This window comes from Echiichthys vipera, assembly GCF_963691815.1.
Source record: "Echiichthys vipera genome assembly, chromosome: 12".
Classification (NCBI taxonomy): domain Eukaryota; kingdom Metazoa; phylum Chordata; class Actinopteri; order Perciformes; family Trachinidae; genus Echiichthys; species Echiichthys vipera.
The window spans coordinates 18,587,349-18,611,369 of NC_139837.1; the positions used below are offsets into that span (position 1 = coordinate 18,587,349).

A 24,021-nucleotide genomic window follows, 5' to 3' on the forward strand; every position below is an offset into this window, starting at 1 on the left:
GGCAGCCAGCACATGCTTAGCTGAGAGGGATACTCATGTTGAGATGGACTCAACACTCAGGTCTGGCTGCCATTTAGAGGAGCTGCATCTACCGCAGGAGGATACGCTGCCACCTATAGCCTCCCACACAACCTCCGGGATCCTGATCCTGAATCAAGCCCCGAGCCCTTATATTCCAGCACCTAATGACAATATAATCACAGACAGAGCATTGCAGCTGGGTGGTCTCTCTGAAACCTCATTCTTCCAACCTCACCAAGGAGGTTTAACGAAAAAGCCAAATGCAAAGAATGAAAGGCATCACTAATCTACCGCGAGGGCAATGCATTATAATTTAGAAATGTTAAGTGACAGCACATCAGAAAAGGCAGCCACAATGTCTGTCACCCTATGAGCCCTTCTCACTATCCATCAATTACAGATGTATTGGAAACTGATCTGAACAGAAATAACAGCAGCAGCCCTGCCTGCCAAACAAACTGATCTGCACCTTAAGAGTGGAGGCCAGATATTAAGAATAATGGCCACAGCCACAGACTAATGAAGATTTAGTTCCATATTTTAGAGAGCCAATTATAAATATCCAGATCATTCCACCAAAAGGGTTATCTTTGCCAAAAGCAACGGATGAACGTGACCGACTTTTCCGGCTGTGTGTGTGTAAACCAAGGGCAAAAGGATCACAAGATAATGACTTCTGCAGACGGTCGCTCACTTTTCATCAGTACTTGCAGACAAGCTAAAGAGAAGGGGCCACTCCTGGAAGCAAAGCCCATATACATGAAACACATGGTCCACAGACCTAGCAAAAGCTAAGCTTTGACGTGCTCAGTCTTAATATTCACTGTAAACACCTCCAAAATCACTGCAGGGAATACATCATTCCTTCAACGTGCCATCTCAGTGCTGGCAACCCATATCAAACTTCCCTTACTTTATTTCTCTTGGTTCACTAAGACACATCTGAGCCACAAAGATGAAGCCTTCAGTGTCTACATGCCAAGGCTGCCTGTTTCAGGCCTACTAAAGTACCTCAAAGGACCTTTAGAGTGGTGGAGAGAAACATTCTGGCGGTATCACTGAAAGACCATGGCACTACCTAAAAGTTCCCAAAATGCATTAGTTTAAGAGAGAATAATTAATAATAATACATTTAAATAAATTAATAATAAAATAATGATTTCAAATATATAATTTCACCTGCTGTTGTGCTGCTCTCCAACTTATAGATAGTAAAAAATAATCCTCACACGCACATGTGAAAAAATGTGCTGTCACGCAGTTAACTATTTGAAATTTCAGTACAATGGCTGCTTCAGGGCTGAAAATATGATATGGGCTGAGCTTTTCATCTGCTCTGAACCATTCTGCTTCACACTGAAGAACACTTTTTTATATCCATCCTCTCTGCCTCTGCCTGTATATTGCCCCACCCTGGTGGAAGAACAGACAGATCACCTTGTGACCAGGCATACAGCTCATACAGCTTTCAAAGGTCCTCTTGTAACATCTTCCACATGTTGGATAAAACTCCCACTCCTTAAGTAAATATTTTTGCCATGTTTGTGTTTAATATCAACATTGGATAGGTTCGTCTAAGCATTTGCTATGACACCTTCACTGTCCTCCTGAGTCAATTGAGGATTTTATAATTCTTTCCTGCTCAAAGCTTCTGTATTGGCTACCATCCCACATGTTAGCCACAAGGGATGACTTTATGCAAGCCACTCTCTTCCAGTTCTCGCCTACAGGGACTTCACAGAGAGGGTCACTCAATGTGAGTGGCACTCAAAACAATGAGATCACTGTTGAGGCCTCCTGTCCTGGCGTCATGACAGCTTAATAGAGCTGGCTAAATAAAGTGCTTTGTCATGGAGCGTTTTTCCTGTGGGGGTGTGTGGTTGATGACAGCACAGATTTCAAAATGTGGAAACCAACTCTATGATCAAAACCAAGCCCTTTGGTCAATGTAGGAACAGAGGCATTATTTCAGTTGCCAGTTCATGTTTGCACCCAGTATGAGCCAAAGTCCTCTTACTCAATCTAGTGCACAGGTTAGGGCTGGGTGAAAATTCAATATGAAAATGCATCGTCTAAATTGACGATAAAATGTCAACCCAAACTTTTCAGAAAATTTTGTTTTGGGCGATGGAAAATGTGTTTTTACTCTTCTCCTCGCTGACTTCAGAGAGAGTTTTATAAACAGATGGTTCATCCAATCACCTGCATTACATTACATTTCATTTAGCTGACACCTTTGTCCAAAGCAACTTCCAATTGACAACTTTCAAGTGTAGGTAAGCACCTGCCCTTTCCCAATTAATATCCAATGAGGCCTTTTGGATGGTTCTGTGTATCAAACCATCTGATGAGTCAGGTTATTCCTATGATGGGACACTAAAACAACCTCTCTTGCCACTGAAATCAAAAGAAGACCTGCCCCCTGCATATAAACATCTACAGACACAGGAAAAAGATGCTCAAACACAGATTTGTGTCATTGCCTTAAGTTAAAGTGTGATGATCATTGTCAGATGTACTGAACTTGAGATGGCCAGCAATCACTAACTCTACATTAAAAATGATGGAATATCTGACATTAATTATCAAATATTCACCATATGTCTTATAAAAAACTGTAAAACCTAAAATTCTGTCTCAGACAGGCCAAAATGTAAAGGTATTACCCGACAGGCACATAGCTGATAATGTCTGTTCCAAGTCATTTCATAAGTTCTTTAGGTTTTACAAGCATCCCCCACCCATTTCCACCTCACTGCCTTCACAGACGGCAAAGCCGCCCTAACCTACAGTTTATGCCAAAAGAATTATATCAAGTGCCACATTCCTTTTTTTTTCTTCCTCTAACCACTGCCCATATACTCAACCAACCTTGCAAAGTAAAAGCTCAACTTCCTTAATTCTAATGTGACAAATGATGTGTGAAATACCATATGGGACTTCCTGGGCTTGGAGTGAAACAACTGACCTAATTTCAGTGGTTTTTACATCACGCAGGATCTCATAAAGTTAATAAAATATAAACAATAATAAAATATAACAAATTTGCATGCCTAAATCTCCTTGCATCTTGAACAAAGCTGAACATAATTATTCATTTGTCCACTCAGCATTACCTAGTTGCTGAGCCCATAGCCACACACCAAATGTTTCAAATTAGACATTAACAGTGTGAAATTTCCCCTTACCTTCTAATGTGGTTCCTGTGCCCAGAAGAGGATCACCCAAGCCAGAAGAGTAGCGAGCACTAACAAACAGCTCATATTCAGTTGCTGGTTGGAGGTTCTTCAGCAAAGCTTGAGTAGTATCTCCCTTGACAGATATCTCCTTCCTATCACCACCCTCGGCAGGTTTAAAGGCAATGCGGTACTGAAGGACATTTCCTGGAGCAGCCTGCCATGCCAGTTTCATTGTAGATATGGTCTCATCAAAGACGCGAAGGTCACGAGGTGAGCCACGGACTGAAAGAAAACAAAAATGGATCAGACACTAATCCATATTCATTGTGCAGAAACCCATGTCACATAGCTGTTTGACAAAAAGAAGTAGTTTGCCTGACTCACCTTCCTTGGTGGTTCCATCTACTTGCATCTCATCCCCTAAACCTGTCCCATACTCGGCAGACACAGACACACGGTAGGTGGTAATGGGAAAAAGCTCTTGGAGAACTATGGTAGTCTCTGGTCCAGAGGTTTGGGCTTCCAGTATTTCCCCAGTACTACTCAGTGGGACATAGGACAGGAGATACCTGTTCACCGAGCCTGGAGCAGCATCCCATGACACCCTAAAACTGTTAATTGTCTCTTCTGTAACTCGTAGGTTTCGTACAGTCCCTTGCTCTGAAAAAGAGAATGATAATTTAGATTCTACATATTCTTATTTTGAAGACTTTCAAGATTACTGCATTCTGTAAGGTCTAAGTAAATCTTTCTTACCTTCTAGAGTGGTCTCTTCACCAGTCAAAGGGAAACTGTCTCCTTTGTCATACTGAGCAAAGACGTTGACCTCATAGGCAGTTAGGGGGAATAGGTGAGGCAGAACAGCTGTGGTGGTATCACCAGGCACTGCCAAGGAAATGTAATCTCCCGTGATGTCTTCAGCCTTGCGGAAACGCACTAAGTAAGAGATGACCCTGGCAGCAGGAGCAACCCAGGTGGAACGGAAACTTCTGGAGGTAATCTCAGAAAACTCCAAATCTCTGGGTGGCAGCAGACCTGAAAATAAAAGGCTGCATGTTATAATCTTTGTCATTAAAAGGAAGTGCACAGACCCAAATCATAATAGTTTTAAATTACTACCGACATTATCATATTATACCGTTAATCTCTGAGACTGATTGGGTAAATAGCTCTATATTAAATTCCTTTCTCCTCTCTGTCCACGCTTTGGCCATGGACATTCCCTTCAATTATGGATAATAATAATAATAATAAATAATAACAATGAAAAACAAAGCATCGTTGTAATCTTGTTAAGCGAGCAAGTTAAAAACATAATGTAAATTCAACAAGTATGGAATGGTACACTCACCAAGTTGTGTGGGATTTTTGGGGGGACTGCAAGCTAAAGTATCAATAACCATAGTGTTTGGTGTGTGTGGCTTTTTGAATCAAAATTATGGTCAAGCCGAAATAGCACTGTTGTTCCAGTCACTGTAGTGTTTTCAAACAGCAAGTGATAACAAATTGTGTGATATAGCTAATTGAAGAAGCATATGAGGCTTTCTGTTATGTTTCTGGTATGTTTATTAGCAGGCTATGGCCGAATGAGTTGATTATATTTTGCCTGTGCCTTGCCTTACAGCAATTTACGCAATTGTGTATCACTTTTCCTTAATTGCATTAGCTCTTTGCCATTACACCAAATCCTAAAGACCAGGTAAACCAACAGCCAGATGGTACAGTTTCTAATAAGAACAGTATCGACCAACACTAAGATACTACCATACTTAGTAAATGGTAGTCATCTACAACCGATGCCAAGAGGTTATGGGCATACCATGTGGCTACACTCATGGCCATAGTTATTGGGTTTAGATATTCTATCTTCCGACTTACTTTTCTTTTTGATGTTGAGCAGCTCCTGTTCGATCCTTAGACAGATGGACTGAGTCAGCTCCTTGGAGATCCTCTGGAAGGCATCAAAGTCCTCCACTTCATAGACATGAGTGTCTGATGGTTGATTAGCAATGGCCTCCAGCTCTGACCTCACTGCATCCTTCACACCAACAGCAAAGATCTCCACATCAGTATTCCTCAGGCCCGTTGCTGCATCCTTAAACGAGTCTGATGACTTTCCATCCGTGATCAGGACCATGACGCGGGGGACATTCTGTCTCGCTCCACGTGCAGTGATAAAGATCTTCTCCTTGACATAGCTCATGGCCTTGCCAGTGTTAGTTGAGCCTCCACGGTAGGGGAAAGTGCGCACAGCCTTGACTACAGCATTGATGTCATGGTGGGTGTTGAGAGCAAACTCAGTGTGTGGATCGCGACTGTACTGGACCAAGCTAATCTGGACTTTGTTGGGTCCAATGTCAAAGGAAGTGACCAGAACTTCCAAGAAGGCACGGACTTTGGCAAAGTTTTGTAATCCAATACTGTATGAGCCGTCAACCAGTAGGACCACATCAGCCTGCACATCCACTCCCAGAGAGCACTCTGCCAAAAGACAAGAAATAATGGGTCATTTATAGGCCTTGTATGGCTTCCATGATAAAAACAAGGTAATAAGTGAGGGACTTTGAGTATATCAAATGCATAACAAATCATCTTACCTGTTGATACCTTGACTGGCTGGGTCTTCTCCATTGCCATGATGGCTTCACTGGGAGTAAGACCTTTGAGGGCATACAGGCTGATCTCATACTCAGTCTCAGGGGAAAGGTCACGGACATTAATGGATGTCTGGGTGGGCCCAATGTATAATTCTTGGCGTTTCATTCCAGGTAGCATGGGGTTGAGGGTGAGCTTGTAGCCTGAGATTTCCCCCAGGGAGGCATCCCATGTCACCCTCATTGACTTAGATGCAATTTCTGTAACCTGTAGGTTAGAGGCTGGCTCCACCACTGGGGGCAAATTGCAGGAAATTCAGTATCAAAATGTTTGCTAGGCTGTGGGTTAACAATGACAGTAATTCCTATCAGGGTCATTTTATGTCAAAGCTATATAACCCAATAATGTAACATTTGATTTACATTTTTTGACTTACTTTCTTCTCCGCTGATGAGAACACCGAGCTGCTCATCAACACCGGAGCACACCTCTTTGATGATCTTTTTCTGGACCTCTTGGATCATGTCAAAGTTGGCGACATTGTACACATGTTTGTTGTGAGGGGTGGAGGCCATTTCTCTTAGCTCATCCTCATCTGCTCCTTTGATACCTGAGGGGGAAAATGGGAAACAACATCGACTCAAAAAATATGTTCTTTATTCAGTGGCTGCAATACAGATGTGGTAGTCCGCTGACGGTTTTAGAGTGTTACGTATGTTAGAAACATCAACAGTACTTGACATTTACCAAGTCAAATATGGATATGAAAGATCAATGGAAAATTGAATGATTTCCAAGAACAGGCAGACTTTCACATGGAAGAGCACTATTGAGCAAAACACTGAATAATAAACCATACCTAGGACAAATATTTCCACTCCAATGTTCCTAAGCCTTTTAGCATACTCCTCCACTGGGTCCTGGGATTTTCCGTCAGTGATGATCATGGCTACCTTAGGAAAACCTTTCCTGGATCCAGCTGCCTCCGTAAAGATGTTTTGCAGTAGGTAATCTATGGCATCACCTTGAGACAGAAATGAATGTGTATTTTTTACTCTAAGGTATTATTTAGATTTGCATGGTTTTCAACATTTTAATGTATAACAAAATATGATTGATTGAGTCTCAGTTATAGCTCAGTACAAACTTACAAATGAACATGTTTTCATCTCTATACCTCCTTCCATGATAAACACCTTACCTGTCATAGTATTTCCCCCTTTGTATGGCAGGGAGTTGATGGCCTGGAGCAAGTCTCCTCTTCTGTTGAAACGGGTGAGGGGGAACTCTGTGCGGGTGTCTGTACTGTACTGAACCACACCCACCCGGGTCTTGTCCTCGCCAATGTCAAAGGCCCCTGCCATGGCTCCGATGAAACTACGGATGTGCTTAAAGTTTTCTCTGCCCACACTCCATGAGCCGTCCACCAGAAAAACCAAATCTGCTATTGCACTGACCGAACACTCTGGGAAAAGAAAGTGGAGAAATTTAAGTCACTCAAGAATAGGACCATTAAAAAATAATGTAGAAGGTTTTAATTGTGCCAGATTAGGAAAAGTTGAAGTTTTACTACTGGTTAAGGATTAGTGTAAAAACTTAAAATGAAGAAAAAGCACATACTTTATGTCTCAAACTAACCCAATTTCCATGCCAGAAATGTGCCAGTAAAGGTATGGCAGCAACTGTTTGGCCTTGGAACAATATTTTTACAGTGGCTCATTTCTTCTCCTGTCAGTCTAAATAAAATAAAATCCTTGACAGTTAGTTGGATGGCTCCGAGATATGCATTCTGACATCAAAGGAAATATAAGCCAGTGCCAAACAGTAGGTTGGTATAGTCAGTCCAGCAGACAGATGCAAATATGGGGCTATATTGACTAAACATTTAGCAGAGCTTCTACCAGCAATGTTCACCTTTATACTTTCAAATCCTACAGGGCTTTAAATCATAGAAGAAATGCTCTGGAACATTTAAGCTGACTCTATTGAAGTAATTGGCAGGGCTTGTTCGGATGGACTTTAATCTTCATTTCCCGTAGGTCTCATTGACTCTAAATTCTGTTCTTCACATCCCAGCCTGATGCCCAAGCCTAATACTTAAAAGGGCAACATTTTTTCTCCAAATTCCCTGACCTAATGTTAAAAATAATGGCATCAAAGTAGAGGTTAAGTCAAACCATTTGGGAGGCTGAAAAAGAATTTCTGAGTGCTTAACCATGAATAAGGGTTTAGGAAGTGTGGATATAGTTTTCAGAAGAATGAACAGGTGAGTATGTCCTGTAAATGCACACAAATTAGTCTCAGCACATGAGTAGAAGCCAGTTTGACAAGGGGATATAATTTATAGAACTCTCACATATTTTAACAGTTTAAGGGACAGCCCTTGCCTCCAGCTGGCACAATGAATACGCCATTGCTTGACAACCCCCTCCTGCTCCCCTCCACTCAATGACGCATAACAGAACACATGTCTCCTTTCCTTTTTTCTTGATGTGTCGACTGGTTTCAATTATAGGAACCAATGTGAGCCCTCCCAGTCCCTGTCTGCTTACCCGGTGACAACCCCAACACAAGGTAAAATTTATGCCTGAGCAAATTATTCCATGGGAAAAAAATAGTTTGATGACAGCCATGATGGGAAAAAAAAATATTTATATATATATATAAAGGAAACTGCATGGCAGACAAGCCCTGTTCAGATTTTGGTTGACATTACAGTAAACATACTCACTGATTGCATCTGACTGGGGTTTCCTGACTCGTCCACCGGTGGTATTGGACTGAACTGAAACACAGGAAACACTTGGTGAGTTAATACTGCACATTGCCTGCCTCACTTTTTCACAGCAAAAAAAGGCGAGAGTCAACAGATCATAAAAGCTGGTTGACAGGATCAAACCACATTCACACAAACACATACTTTGTGTTGCATAAGCTATAAATAGTAAGCAATACAATAGTCAGTAAATTTAAGTTATTTCTCCCTACTTTCCTATGTCTCATGTGGCTAGATGAGAATGCTACAGGGAATAAGTTATATTCTTATCACTAGAAGCCATGTTGTAGAAGGAGGTGGTCTGTTTGTCCAGCCTGATATCAATAAACACCTCTTTCGTGATTTATTCTTGATGTCACACCAATAGAAAAAATAATATATATTGAATATGAAGGAAATAGAAAATATTATTGACAGTATTTACTGAGAAATTCTGTATATAGGTGTACCAAAACTTACTGTGCTTATGCAAAAATAATTGTACACTTCCATTTTCCAATTGAATATTTAAATCTATGCATTTTTCCAAACAATCTAAATGAACCCACAGTGAAAAAAATGTACTTACTGGTCAGTTGTCCAAAGATGGTAATGCTCTCCTCTGACCCATAATAGGAGTTTATTGCCACTGAGTAGTCTACGTCAGGGGTCAGGTCAGTGATTGAGGTCATAGTAGAATATGCATCTAGGGTAAAGTCTCTGGTTGGTTCATCTAGGAGAGGGAATTAAACAGTAAATTAACTGTTACCAGATGTATGTATAAACTGTGTTTGTTGGGTTCAGATCATAGACTGTATATAAAGACAGAGGGCTCCCTAAAAGTGAAGCTTGATCACTACTTGGCAGACTCTGGCTCCAAAATTACAACACGTTGGTACCCATATTCTGAAAATTTGGGCTTTTCATACAGTGGGTGGAAGTCGAGACACATCATCCATCATTATAGACAGTCTATGGTTCAGATCACCAAATACTATACGTTCTAATTCCCATACTGACCTGCATCTGATGAAATTTGTAGTCTGAAGCCCTCTATCCTTGATGAGGGTCTTGTCCATGTCATTTCCACTGAGTTCTCATTTAGAATTTTAAATTTCAAGTTTGAGGGGGGTTCCACTGCAAATAAAAGGTTAAACACTGTTAAATCCCAACAAATATAAACATATGTATAAATATGATTATATGTATGATCAAATTTAAGTAAGGCATTGCCAATCAAGCATTCACAATGATCCCAACGACAAACACTTCATGACTGAAGTGGACTTGTTTGTTGTTGGGGACAGACACATAGCACTGAAGTCCATTTGTGAGAGTGACAAGTAAAGAACATGTGACAACATTGAAAAAGTGTGAGAAGCCATTTTGGAGTAAAATGACATTTGTTTGAGTTGCTTTACCAAGACGGCCAGCAACTCAAGCACTGGCATACACAACTTGTGCACGACTTCGACGCAAACTCTACCGAAGTGCAAACATTGATTGTCCAACACATCCAAAACATGCTGAGTGCAGTCATTAAAACGCATGCCTCGACCATTTACTATACTGCTTTTATGATGGAGTTGATCCCAGCATTGCAAAAATACAAAAGTTACTGATTATACAATGGAATCAAGTTTGCCATACAGTTGTTGAAGTAACTCTTGCTCAAATTGAACACCATATGTTATATATACATTGTATATAAACATATTTCAAGGACGAAAAGTGGTTTGTTTATTTGGTTAAAACTCTTTATACGAGTGAGTGGCACACATCCATTGCAAACCTTTTAAAAAGAATACACAATTCGTCAATGTAGACCCTTGTGTACTTTTTCATTGGTAGCACAATGCACAAGAAGGCATGAGAGAACAAAATTACTCTAGACACTCTAAAGACTGTTCATATATACTATAGTACAGAAGGTTTGTACATCAAAATAAATACAGGAAAAACATATACAGTGTGACAAGGCCACACACCATTACATAAAGCTGACTTGATCACAGCGTCATGCATGATGTACATGAGAAAGTTGTTTGGCTCAACAACTTCAGTTGACTGGACGGTAGTTTCCATGTACAGTTGGGACCACACAGACAGAGATGACAAACATATTTTAAAATGATATTCTTTTTACAGCTTCTAGCTACGTAGCCTAGGAGAGGTTAATTTGAATTAGTTAAAGTGAGCTAATATTTAGTATGTGTATTTACATGCATAAAAGTTGGAGCTCAATCTCAAAGTGCCTAATTTTCTTTTAACTAACCAGGTTACCCACTGTCATTTAAAATGGGTTTTCATTTCATAATTCATTAAACAATTAACTCAATTCTTGTTTCATGCAACTCAACTCAGAAAGTGATGTTATTAATAGCAAATTTATTTATAGCAAATAAAAAATCTTCTTGACAGTATCAAAGACACAATGAATTAAATTTAAACGTAAGATGTTAATGAGGTTAGCATGACGAAATCTGTTTATCTGTAGTGCTAATCCAAGCCCTATTCATACACAATGGGGTGTAAGTGTAAGTGAGCATGCAATAGATTGTAAGGTATAAGCAAAGAGTTAAATAGTGTGGTTTCATGCTAGCTGTAAAGTAGAATAAGAGTGCCATGGGAGGCAAGAATGTCATTTTAAAATACACTTTGAGGAGGAAGCCATAGTTTGGGACACACTGAATGAACAGGAAGATGACAAACAGGAGCCTGCCAGATAAATTAAAAAACTGGGATTGGAGGATCACCAACCTGACATATCAACTCAAGGAGCCCCGATGGGCCGCGTTCCACCTGATTCTGATGTATTCATCTCCAACACCAAATGGCAAGCAGCATGGAAGTGTGTGTGTATGTGTAGGTGTGGGGGATGGTTAACAATATAAAGTTGTAAAAATGTAAAATGTACAACATTTTGGATTAAATTGTTTCAGGTAGGGATTCACTTGCATGAGCAACAATTCATTTGACCATACGTCCACCTGGTTTTAAAAATATACTTTAGGAACAAAGATGGTTTTGTCAAACTAACAATCTCTGGTATGTTATTTGGAGATTGGAACTGGTGGTTGCTCTTGTTATATGGATCTGTCCCATCAGTTCCTAATGAAGGACACCTCTGGTTCCCAGGGGCCAGAGTCTGACTACTGTTCTATTAGTAACCTCAGTCTCCAGCAAGCCAGTCAGCCAGCTATCCTGGCCTGAGCTACTGCCAGGAGAGACCAAGAAGAGGAGGAAAGAACACCGACTCTCCCAAAGAGGCAGGACAGATGCCAAAGTAATTCCACAACATGTGCTGACATTAAACATTACTGCATATTAACTTTCCATATGTACTGCAAGTCAGCGTTTTTACAAATGCCCGCAAAGAAGCCCTAGAAAGGCTCTTTGTCTTTGTGCTGTCTGAGGATTAATTTGCTGTTCTCGAATTTCATCTTTCCATTCCGTTGGTGGAGATATGTGAGAGTAGACGTTAGACTCCTCTCACGCTGCCAGAGAACTTTCAAAAGAAAAACATCGGAGGGTTTCCATACCATATTGCCATATTTGCCATTATGTTGGATTGAAATGTTTGAATATGAAATTACTTCCAGTCATTTTCTGTCAAAGCTACTGTCAGATTGTTAACAGTCTATGACGTGTTGGCTCTTCTGACATGAACAGCAAATGTATTTAATATCAAGTAATATGTAAGCACAAAATCAGACATGGTAGGTAGCAATCATTCAAGTATGTCACTTAAGATCAGTTTTGAAGCACTTGCTTTTCCTTGGATAGCTTATTAGTCTTTTTATGAACTCAATTACATTACACTACTTTTTACACATTTAAATGTTTAATGCAGTTCAAACTTTTTGATGTAATTTAAATTACTTTACTTTCATGCTTATACTATTATGATTGCACAAGTAATTTAATGATTTAAACTGTACCAAGTATTGCTCCAACCACTCAAAAACCATGGCACTGCAATTTGCACATGATTACAAGACCCTACAACCATCTCAACATAAGTCTAATAACTTATCTGATCCAGCATTTCAATGCCTAATTATTAAGGACTTGGCAATCATCCAAATTCTGCTTTGGAAAAAGTGCAGAGGCTTGCTATCATAAAACTAAAACAGCAACAGCCCTGGTGGAATATTATGAGGAAACATTTGGCTATAAAACGACTTCTGTTCTACTGCTCTGCTGTTAATGCATTCAATTTCAAAGTTCAAATGAAATTAACTTACTAGTGTGCTTGTATTTTATACTTGCAAAATCTGAATGACATTATCACTCCTGAAGTATTGGTTTAATCCATCAAAATTACATCCTAAATACAAGAAAAGGAGATCTGGATTTTACATCAAAGCTTGTAATGAGTGCTGACAAATAAATCTGGAAAAAAAAGCTACAAATCAGGGATAAAAGCAAGATAATCATCAAGCAATCATTCAGCAGTCCAAAAGTCACATAGTCAATTAGCATACACATGAAATATGAATCACTTTATTCAGTTTATCAATACAAAGTGTTCAGTGTCAACGTGATGACTCTCTGACATTAAAGTAAAAGACAAATCACTGTAACGGAGAACCAATAGAGATATATCAGGTCAAAGAAGAGAAGCAGGAGATAAAGAGATAGAGTGGGTTGATGTATGTGTGAGTGCACTGAGGCCAAGTGGTTTCATTTACCTTGAGCATCTATGGTGGACAGCAGGGCTGCAAGGAAGGCAGCCGTGGCTAGTGAAAGCCCTATCTTCATGTTTAGCCCTTGAGGGTCAGCAGAGCACTAATCAGTCTGAGGATAAAGAGAGAAACCCCACATGCAGGGGACACATTTATGTCTAATTCACTGCTTCGGCAAGATAGTGAGATTTAATTGGAGCCGAATAGCGCCTAGTTTGCCCTTAACCAATAGTACATAATGTATACATACTTACTTATACAGTTTGCGCAGAGGACCCAAATGAGTTATGGAATTAATTATAATTATTTATGACTGACTGCAAGATCCATCTAGACTCCCTTCCACAAAAAGTGCCACGCCTTGCTTCTTCCAGTTCATTCCAACACCCTGAGGTGGGTACTTACTGTAGGTATTTGATAATGAGTGACTAAGACCAGCTTTTGAACACAAACATACAGAAATCCATCACCCTCTAGCTGACCTGATGATTTTTAGTGAAGCGCTATGCAACTCACTTCCTATGGTATAGTCGTATGTATGGTTCTCACTCATCTTGGCCCTACGGGATGGTGTCTGAGTGACCAAAACTACTTACTTAGCCTACTTTTCATGTTTTTGACTGAATATTATGGGGCATCTTGAGTCCCATTTGTACAAAACCACATTAACATAAACACATAGCTCCTACCTAACTTCTCTTCTGTCTTGGATAATATCTATTGATTTATGACTGGGTTAGATTAAATTACAGAAATCAATGATGCAAAATGGCTTTTACAGGAACTCATTACCATAAGCGTACTTTTTTACAATTTAAGTGGCCGAGACCACATTCACACAGTATAGTCCGAGCTCGACGTGTGTAATCTTTACCATAGGTTGTGCGCCCCGCCTGGTGCACAAGCACGAAAACTGCAGCTATACAGGGGCCGAAATTACTCTCCTGGCCCCTCGGACACAATTTGGGCTCATCTAATTAAAATTACACACAAAACATAAGCTTTATACCTGCCTTACGACTGAACACTGCATGGCTATAATTTACACTGACTCTGCTTTATTTCCAGATTTCAAAATCACTTGGAAGAAAACGACTGAAACTTTATATTAAAGAAAAATAACATTGTCTAGAATGTTATTTAGCTAATTAATGACTTTTATCTTTTGAAGAAAAAAATTCAGTGATCAAATTATTATTAAACTCACTATAAATCTGCGACAAAAATGACGATATTATAAATTAGTAATGTTTATTAATAGTTTCCTGGCTAATTAACATTGAAACAATAAATAAAAGTTAAATAAAAACTCACCTATTCAAACCCCCCCAAAAAATGGACCGACCAAATTGCAGAGCAGCGTGCTTGAAGCCTCCCCCTCTGGAAAGCAAAGTGAAAACTTCAGGAGCTGCGGCTGGACCCCTCTCCTCTCTCTGGCTACTGGAAGCTCCGCCAGCAGATGTCCAAGAAGGAAAAGCCTCTTTCCAAGTGGGAAGATTCCTTCCACCATCGGCTACTTAATAGGGGGGCAGTTCCCAACTCTCAGTTTACCAAAATATGGGCATCTGACGAAACTGCTGCCTGTCAGTTGATGTGTCCCCCGCTAAGACCGATCCACTGTTTGGAAATTACTTTTCTTCCCTGCATTCTTCGGTCTGGATAGTTAATGAGTTTCCAGCGCCAATGTGACTTAACAGCTGGGTACTGACCCGACAACACTGACAGGGGGGGCGAGTTTTACGTGCGCGACAGGCAACCTCATCCGTTTTATTTATTCAGATGTCAGCTGAAATGAAAAAGTCGGGAAAAAAGTGATTTTTCGTTTTGTAAACAGACATCTCTCGGCTCTCAGTATTTTATCGTGGGTATGTGGCGTAGTGCGTTCATAATGTTTAAAGAAACAAAAGTGTAATCACATCTATCATAACTTTATTAATAAGTGACGATCAATGGAAAATGAGGGATTTCTAAACAGCTTCTAACGAATTGGTTTACGGTGCCCTCTAGTGCTCAAGATAAAGACCTACACCAGATACAAGTTTACAAAGGGAATCTCGTCTGAAAAATACACCAACAGGCTGCAGTCTCCTGCTACACTTAAAATAAGGGTAAAGAATAAGAAGGGGGTCTAAAACATTTACGCTTGATATGAAGTTTGTAGCAAAAATTATAAGAAATAATGAATTTTCAAAAGTGACACATTCATTTGACGTATATTTTTATTACTATTATTTGCAGCTCATGATTTAAACACAACAAAACATGAAACATACTGGTAATATTGATAGGACAAATAATTACCCATATTACAAACTCCAGCAACACCTCGTTGATGAATCATATGCAGCATACACATGATTGTTTCATCAGATAAATACAGTAAGTCTAATTGTTTTTAGTGTGGCTTCTTGGGCATTGCAGCAGTAAACAGCTCATACACGACATATCCACTCCCTGTGAAGAAACCAGACAAGTATTTTAGATGTGAAGAAGATACAACACAGGCTAATCATCCTGACTCCAAACCACACTTGGTGATGCATCATGAAATTACAGTGATTTGACTAACAAGGTCAGTTTCAGGAGTACGTTGAGGTCAGGTCACTGTGTTTTTATACAAAAGACAGACTGAGATATGTGGAGTGAGCCTGACTCATCAGATCTCAGACAAACGCTCACATACCTAACACAGTGAGAGTCATTGTGGCTCTGTAGAGCAGAGCGTCCTTAGACCCGCCCTTCAGGTGGATAGGTGTACCGTTGTCCTCCTGTTCAAAGAGCAAACAATGAAAGCATATAAGTTATTTTTAAAAAGGGACATCTCTACTCAAGGGTAAGTTAGGGACTTTGAGCTTAACATATTTCTGTTTCTATGATATTCAAGTTTTCCAGAGATCTCTGGTTAACCATAGCAATTAAGTGGTGGCGTACAGTAAACTATGCAATGAAGCAGGGCTTGCTCTGGGATTTAGAAGCAAGGGGAAGCCATTTGTCAACTACAGGGGTTAAAGCAAGAAACGGCTTGTGAGCAATGTACTGAATCAAGTATTATATGAATTTAAAACTGAAATCTGAGGACTTTAAGCACTACAACTATCGCTACAATAATGTATAGTGCTATACATGGATCAACAAGGCCTGCCACACTGCAACATAGATTTTGCAATGGATTTTTAATTAGCAACTTACAAGCATTTTTAGCATAACTCCAGCCCCAGCTACAGGCGATGGACATTTTAACACTGTAGGGGGTAAATCCATGGATACTTATCTGTCAGGCTATAAAGGATAAAATTAGATTCTGTCTCCAGAACCTGGGGATAAAGTAGTAGTTAACTTTACAGTATGAAAATATCTCATTCTTTATCAAACTTTAAATACTGAAAAAGTTTTCAAATTACAAGTCCTGTTATTACTTTCAAAGTATGACAAAAGGGTTCTACATAACCAAATCCTTCACAATCAGCCAAACTGTTTTAGGTAAGTAAGTACATATACAAATTTAATTTCACATCAATGATAAGTCAGTACCAGAAAGAACATTCTTCGTAAGACTAGACTATTCTGATTGCTTACAGGAGTCACTTCTGACACACTGTTACAAAGATAATATTAAATATTTATGTGATACATTCACATCCTTGTCATTAAAAGCATTACACCTACCTGAAACAGTTTTTGCTTTTCCTTTACAGAGTTTTTAATCAGTCGGCGGGCACTGCCGCTAATGGTCCGCCTGGGAAGCTGCCAAAGTCCCTGATGGTACGAACACATAACTGAGGATTTTATGTTTAAAACAGGTATAATCGAGGCATGACAAAAAGTGGATTGGCATGTAAATAACTAACACTGAAACAGTATGTGAGACGACACCATACAGTGCCATTAACTGACATAAAGTTAGCAAAGTTTATATGACATCAACTGTGATGGAAAATTGCTAAGTCTTTAGCACTGAACCACTTTGAAGCAAAAGTACTAAAATAGTTTCTTGTTCAAAGCCTTTAATAGTGACAATGGTGACATCTGCTGGCGAACCTTGTTGAAAGGATTACATGCAAGACAGTACTACATATAGTCAACTTCTATTCAGCCCTATACCTAAATTTATTTACATCTGATCTTACCTGAAAGTTTTTTTCAAAACTCTGGCGTCTGCCTGTCTCCTCAACATAAACAGTTATAGTCATGGTTATAGCGTATGTTGAACTTGTGTAGGAAGGATTCTGGGGGTTTCACCAATCTCTCAATACATCCATGGTTGTGACACATTGATAAGTATGTCCCTGGTACATGTGGCAAGCAGTTTTAACATTTCATAGCTTGACTGGGTTAGGGTTAGGGTTAGGGTTCATAATTCTTCCTGGTCATAAAGAACATTTCAGTAATCCACAACATCTTTCATATTATTACAAATGATGTCACTTATCTATTCATGTGTATTGGACTTTCAATTCTAGATATAGCGAGATATAAATTACATTTTAGATACCTAGAATGAACATTCTGGATATATCTGTAATGTAAATCTTACTAAGAAAAACTCCCATTTCATCTACAATCCAATTGTTAGTAGTCATAACTTTGATTTCAGATATCCCAAATGGAAAAAAAAAACATTCCAGATATCAAAAATGTAATTATGACTACCTGCAAAACATTCTGACTAGTGAAAATGTCATATGTACAACTGCAATTTTACTAGTAAGAATTACATTACAGATATCCAGACTGTTAATTCTGCCAAAAAAGGTCTTTAAAGTTTATTTACTGGCTCAACAAATGAAAAGTTGGCACATTGGTGATGGATCATGGTTTACTAGTTTGCCATTGAATCATTCTTATCAATATAAACCCTAACCTCCATACTTTCAGGCCCAAAATTGTGTTGTATCACGTTATAAGTGATTTCGTAGTTACTGCTCTCTGCCTTTGTAGGGCAGAATTGTAAATAGGAAGAATGATATTGTGTGTATCTGAAATTCTGTTTTGGACTAGGCATAATTGAATTACAGATATCTGCGGTAAATATCCGGATACATGCCTGGAACATGTGTTCATAGTGGCAACGCAGCGAGCAAATCGATACACCTGCTGGAAGGTGTTTCCGTGTCGAGTATTGAGCTCCGTGCGTAACGTCACTAACGTCAGCCTGACTTGATAACGCTGCACTTGCTGCTTGACCTAAATGACAGCGCTGGTGTCCTGTCAAAAGTGCAACTGTGTTAAAGTAAAGTAAAAAAAACACGCAATGACATTATATAACGAGAATAACATATGTAACTTTATTCCTTAAATTAAATAACTAGCTGTGTGAAGAAGAATTACTTTATATATCCCGCACGGGGTGTGTAGCTTCCTATATGTTAGCATTAGTTTGAAGAGTTTAGCTGTGGACCGTTACTCGTCATTAGGAACAAACAAACGTTTAATAGTATTAATTAGTTAACTTAAACCATAATAACCCACCATTAACACGACAAGTTGGAACGTTTTATGGTTCATATGATTGGTAAAAGCCTCTCTTACCATCAGGTATCTGTACATTTTGGCGAACGTCTGTGTAACGTTAAGGTAAGTTAAAGAGGTAGACACCCACAAGGACGGGCACCAACGGTCTGACTTCCCACAATCCCTTGGTGGACCTTTCACATCCGGTCACGTGGGATTGTTATTAGTTTTTTAATAATTATAATAGGCACAATAATAATGAATGAAAATACATTAAATAAGAAAGAAAACACCAATAAAAATAAGTGTTGGCCATGGTTACAGTTATGGCTCTGAACGTCATAGTGATCTGCAATAAAATCACAAATGACACCAATATATTCATCAAGGTGTTTAATTTGACCCTAAAAACTTTATAAAAACCCATAAATTTCAAATTTTAAAGAATTTACTCAATTAACTCAATAAATCAAGAACACAATATTGTAACAGAAGATGAAGTGGAAACAAGAGGGGGACACTAACAAGTGTGACACTTTTAAAGTGCATATCAGTTGATTGACATTGAAAAATGCAAGATAATCGAACACTCAGGCTAAACTTCGAAAATTAAATATTTGTGCTCTAATCAGCCTGAGATGCTGCCCAGAGAATTATGATCCCTGGATAGAGTGGTATAGGATAATGTTTCCATCAATAATAAGCATCAGATTATAATTGTAAAAGATGCCTTATGACTGACTCAGTCTCATTATACAACCAGTCACAGCAGAGGGTAGATAACCACACTTTTGATACTTCTTGTCATAAGTATTCTATGACTTTCCAGGAATAAAATACTTCTTGTTAAATATCAGTGCTTAGCATAATCAACGGCACACAAGAAATGTTTTTCACATCCTACTGTATATTCAAGATTATCTCAAAAACCACAGAGGTATGTCAATGAAATATTATGGTACATTCATCAGCAGGACGCATTACAGTACATAATATGGACAAAAACTTGCAGTAAAAATACATACATCCTTCGACAATTAAGCCATTCGCAAAAGCAATGCGAAAATAAAACAGATACTTTGATAATGTGTAGATAAATAGACGATAAATAGATATGTTTTGAAAGACGGGAAATGACATTCTCAGCAGCTGACCTGAAGCTATATGCAGAGACACGGACTCTAACATCCTTCTTTTGCCTTAGTTGCCATACACAAAAACACAGCTTTTGATGAGACACTTAAAAAGACAATGCTGTCTTTACACGAACGCACAACAATGACAGCGTGTATTCACACTAAAGTCAACAAGCAGTCCAGAAAGGACCCTTTAGGGTCACTCATGCATGCATAGACAGCAAAATGTGATACAAGAACAGTTTAGTTTGGAATGTCTGCACTGTTGTTGCGGGTGTCATATTTGTGGTGGATGATGAGCAGAACAACACCCAGGGAGAAGCAGATGGAGCCCACAGTGATGTAGGCAATGCCAAGGAAGGGGTTCTTCCCTCCCATCCAGGAGATGGTGCTCAGGATCATCCGCTTGCGACCATCAAAGCTGAGCACAGGGTAATCTGATTGTCACATGGTTAAAAGAAAAAGAATTGGAGCTTGTGGCTTCATAGTTGTTAAATCACATTTTGCACAGCATCATTCATTTGTAAAACCTTTATATATCATATGAATCCACTGAAAGTCAATGAGCAATTAATTAAATCACCCAATCATTGATTAGGTATTTGCTTTGCTTTTAAATGCAAACAATGTCACAAGTATAAATGTGGGGGACACATTTTCAGTTTAGTTCTATTAGTGTTACACAACTTTTAGTAGAACTGTTTTAACTTGTTGGTTTTAGGAACTTGCAGGATGTGTCTGCACATAACTCGCAAGCGTCTACACCATGAGGTCTCTTTTCTAGAAGCAGGTTTACTGAAATACCTGGATAACTATGCTGATTAAAACCCAGGCCTGCCTCTAATCTGGAACGATTGCTGATATAAAATGACTTGTAATATTGTTCAATTTGTTCAAATATTGAGTTTTGATTGTGCAGTATAGTTTCTGATTACACTTCAAAGGATACTGTAAGTGATGTCCAAGACATATTTTCCACTGGGTAGAGTGGGGGTCGTGCTAGACTTCTTCTGGATAATGCGATATAGCTTGCGAAAGGTGGGTAACGCAGCCGTGCGCATCCACACAATGAAGTCCTCATTGATAAAGCCATTGTTCTCCGCATCTGTTGGGTCCAACTCGAAAGCTGGCTTCCTCCAGTTCACCGGCTTAGATGTGCCTAAGAAAGACAAAAGGCTAGTCAGGGCAGCTTAAGTGTTTAGGAGGGAGTCCAAAATATCCTGTGCACAGTTTGCTAAAATTACCTTGGAAAGCTACAGTTAGGTTGTTGTTTCCACCAGGGTTCCTGAATTTTACATGTTTGTCTGTCCACCACGCAATTCCCTTCTTTACCAGAGGAATTGCATTTCTGGTGCCATTGGAATCAATATAATACAGCTCCAGAGTGTCTGAAACAAACAAACATTACGTTTAATACGATATTCATTCAGAAAGTATGGCTAATGAGCTAAACTTCTGCACTGATGTCAGAGTTTTGTTGTGTACAGAGCTATTAGTAGGAGTTTTTTATGGTCAGATAAGAATTTAGTTGAACACATGACAAGCAATTATTCTTTCGCAGCTGAAGAGAAAAATGTTAAGTTGTTCACGGTGTCTCACTTACCATTGAAAAGACTGTTAGCTATGGCTCCACATGGAGCAATGGGCTGTCCTTCACTCGTACGGTACGGTTCGCATTCCTTGCTCGGGCTCTGTAAACAGAAGCCAGTGTTAAACCGATACAAAGATGTTTACTGAAATATCTGCATATTATTATGGTACACCATTTCCAAGATTATACCGTTAAAGAAGACCGGTCACCATTCAGTTGACTGTCATCCCTAGACTTCACATAGCGTCTGTGGTTCTGATAGAAGTTGGATAAGCCGTAGTACATAAAGACATTGCTCTGCAGGAGATGAGAGATTGTGTTATAGACAGTGTGTATCAGTAAAGGCAAGGAAGTACTTCAGAAGGTGGCACTTGAGTGATCAGCTCTATCAGTATAGATCAGTTCACATTTTACAAGCTTATTTGACGAAACGCTCATGGAAACAGATGAAAATGCAACTGGCTCTGAGCTTTTATAAGTAATCAATATAAGCCTCCTGGAAGTTGTTGGGTTGTATATTTTCAGACTTCAATAATCAATGATAATGGCTCCAAACAAACCTTGAGTATGCCTCTCTTTGGACTTAAAATAGATCTTAATGGACACTTGGCGCCAGTTTTTAGCTTTTATTGCACTACCAGGCAACACTATCAGTTTTGAACGCATGTATTATTCATTGGGTCTGTACAGTGCTTGCTGCGGCTCACCTCGAATGGCTGCGCCAATGTGAAGGGCACAGAGCAGAGACACGGTGCTGTGCTGTTCCAGCTGAAGTTCTTAGCACAGTTGTAGCATGGATTGTTAATGTCAACACCAGTGTAATCAATCTGAAAAGGAGGAGATGATTAGTTACTAAAAAACAGTACACTTAATGCATGCATACTGTTACATATCATACTGTATTTACTTAGTAGCCAGAGGATTCAGTGCAAGGAGATAAACTGAGCTTATACAACTAATACAACTTCCCTGCAATTACGTCCACTTTTATGTGGGTTATAATATTCTTCTTTTTTTGTTGATATTGTCTTTAAGAGGTGTTGATCCAACTTATAGGTCAATTTAGAAGCAGCAGGTTTTTTTATTTTTATAATATGTTTGTTACCCTATTGATTGCAAGGGTGTTGCACTAAAATGTCGTCTAGCTTCATTAATAATGAATTGGCTGATATACTAATAAGTGTTTCTTTCATTTTGATATTGATTGTATATGTGGACAAAATCATAGAAGCACTTAATACAAAACAGGTGCATGAGTTTGTTAGTTAGTTTCTAGCTACTTAATAAACTGACAACTGAAAATATAAGTTACAGTAATTTCAATATGACAAAGGTTGACAGCATTCAGAAATTGTAAACTAAGTTATTAAGGTGTCACTTGTTCTCTGTGTTCTTGCTTGTCGTAACACAACAGGGTTATAGGTCAATAGGATTACAGTAACAGTAGTGGGAAGTAACTGAGTACATTTACTCCGGTACTGTGCTTAAGTACAATTTTGAGGTACTTGTACTTCACTTGAGTAATTCCATTTTATGCTACGTCATACTTTAACTCCACTACATCTCAGAGAGAATATTGTACTTTTTGGCTGCTTTAGTTATTTTAAAGATTAAGATTATTAATACAAAATATTATCAACAAATGAAAATAAATATTGTTATAGATTAAGATACACGGCAGTATATAAAGTAATTAAAATGAGTCCAACCATTACCAGTTGCAACATTAAAGTGATATTTACATTAATCTCTCAATATTTACAATATAACATTCTAATAATCTGATATGTGCCATTCTGCATACTTACATGAGTATTTTTATTCTTGCACTTTAGCTACATTTTGATGCTAATACTCTGGTAACATTTTGAAGGCAGGACTTGTAACAGAGTATCTCTACAGTGTGGTATTACCACTTTTACCTTAGTAAAGGGTCTGAGTATCGCTTCCACCACTGACGGTTAGGTAAATGGCTTGCTGTCCCCTCTGACAGCAGTGGTTGAAATGGACTGTAGAAAAACCTAGTCAAACCTAGTCAAACCTAGTCAGTGGTGGCTATAAACGCAGCTGACTGAAAGGCAAACAGGCAGTGCTGTTACGGTTACTGTACCTCGAACTCTTTGATGTTGTTTGAAGAGACATACAGGCCGATGCCGATGGGGATGAAGATAAGACCGATAACGAAGAAAGCAGGAAGCACGGTTCCTGCTGTCAGGATGGGCTGCCAGGCCGGTAGTCTCTGCTGTTTGAACGCGGTGTTGTCCGGCTTTTTACTCTTCACAACCCCGGCCCCTCCGTGATTGGAAGCACCCGAATGGTGTCCGTCCTCTTCCTTAGCGTTGTAGCTTGACGCCATCATGGCTGCGATCCGCTCCGGGGGAAATAATCTACTGTATTTGACAGCCGGCAGTTCCTAGTAAATCCCAAAAGGTACACACGATACAACACGTTAAGGCAAGAGGTAAAACTGTCTAAAAAAAGGGGGGCAATGTACCCTTTACCTAATCCAAATAGCCAACGTTACTCATTGTAGTATTGATCTGAGCTGTTGTGTTAATCTCAAGAGGAAGAAGCCGGAAGTTTCTGAGCCAATAGGATGATGGAA

At 39.2% G+C, this 24,021-nt stretch overlaps 3 protein-coding genes across 6 annotated transcripts in view; all 3 read right to left on the reverse strand.

The window, feature by feature from the left end:
- Positions 1–14,876, reverse strand: part of col12a1a (collagen, type XII, alpha 1a) — a 55,423-nt gene extending 40,547 nt beyond the window's left edge. For all 3 annotated transcript variants that reach the window (XM_083924822.1, XM_083924821.1, XM_083924823.1), the window contains exons 1-13: positions 14,553–14,876; positions 13,245–13,350; positions 9,571–9,687; positions 9,140–9,283; positions 8,527–8,580; positions 6,997–7,260; positions 6,655–6,819; positions 6,232–6,405; positions 5,798–6,088; positions 5,079–5,681; positions 3,957–4,235; positions 3,585–3,860; positions 3,210–3,482 (exon numbers count right to left, since the gene is read on the reverse strand). In XM_083924822.1, coding sequence (XP_083780948.1) covers positions 3,210–3,482; positions 3,585–3,860; positions 3,957–4,235; positions 5,079–5,681; positions 5,798–6,088; positions 6,232–6,405; positions 6,655–6,819; positions 6,997–7,260; positions 8,527–8,580; positions 9,140–9,283; positions 9,571–9,687; positions 13,245–13,314 — 2,710 coding nt within the window. In that variant the 5' untranslated portion in view covers positions 13,315–13,350; positions 14,553–14,876. The remainder of the gene's footprint in view (positions 1–3,209; positions 3,483–3,584; positions 3,861–3,956; positions 4,236–5,078; positions 5,682–5,797; positions 6,089–6,231; positions 6,406–6,654; positions 6,820–6,996; positions 7,261–8,526; positions 8,581–9,139; positions 9,284–9,570; positions 9,688–13,244; positions 13,351–14,552) is intronic.
- Positions 14,877–15,452: 576 nt separating this feature from the next.
- LOC310955132 (cytochrome c oxidase subunit 7A2, mitochondrial-like) lies at positions 15,453–18,867 on the reverse strand. 2 transcript variants are annotated; one of them, XM_083924886.1, is made up of 5 exons: positions 18,768–18,772; positions 17,366–17,401; positions 16,905–16,994; positions 15,922–16,006; positions 15,453–15,692 (listed from the first exon to the last, which is right to left on the reverse strand). In XM_083924886.1, exons 1-5 carry the CDS (start codon positions 18,768–18,770, stop codon positions 15,634–15,636), a joined length of 273 nt encoding a protein of 90 aa, XP_083781012.1. In that variant the 5' UTR covers positions 18,771–18,772; the 3' UTR covers positions 15,453–15,633. The 2 variants fall into 2 exon arrangements, with proteins under 2 accessions (XP_083781012.1, XP_083781013.1); XM_083924887.1 differs by lacking the exon at positions 17,366–17,401 and having other exon boundaries at positions 18,768–18,867.
- Positions 18,868–18,941: 74 nt separating this feature from the next.
- tmem30aa (transmembrane protein 30Aa) lies at positions 18,942–23,963 on the reverse strand. The gene is made up of 7 exons (XM_083924000.1): positions 23,527–23,963; positions 22,124–22,243; positions 21,606–21,713; positions 21,429–21,516; positions 21,070–21,213; positions 20,775–20,984; positions 18,942–20,262 (listed from the first exon to the last, which is right to left on the reverse strand). Exons 1-7 carry the CDS (start codon positions 23,773–23,775, stop codon positions 20,069–20,071), a joined length of 1,113 nt encoding a protein of 370 aa, XP_083780126.1. The 5' UTR covers positions 23,776–23,963; the 3' UTR covers positions 18,942–20,068.
- Between the last annotated feature and the right edge of the window lie 58 nt (positions 23,964–24,021).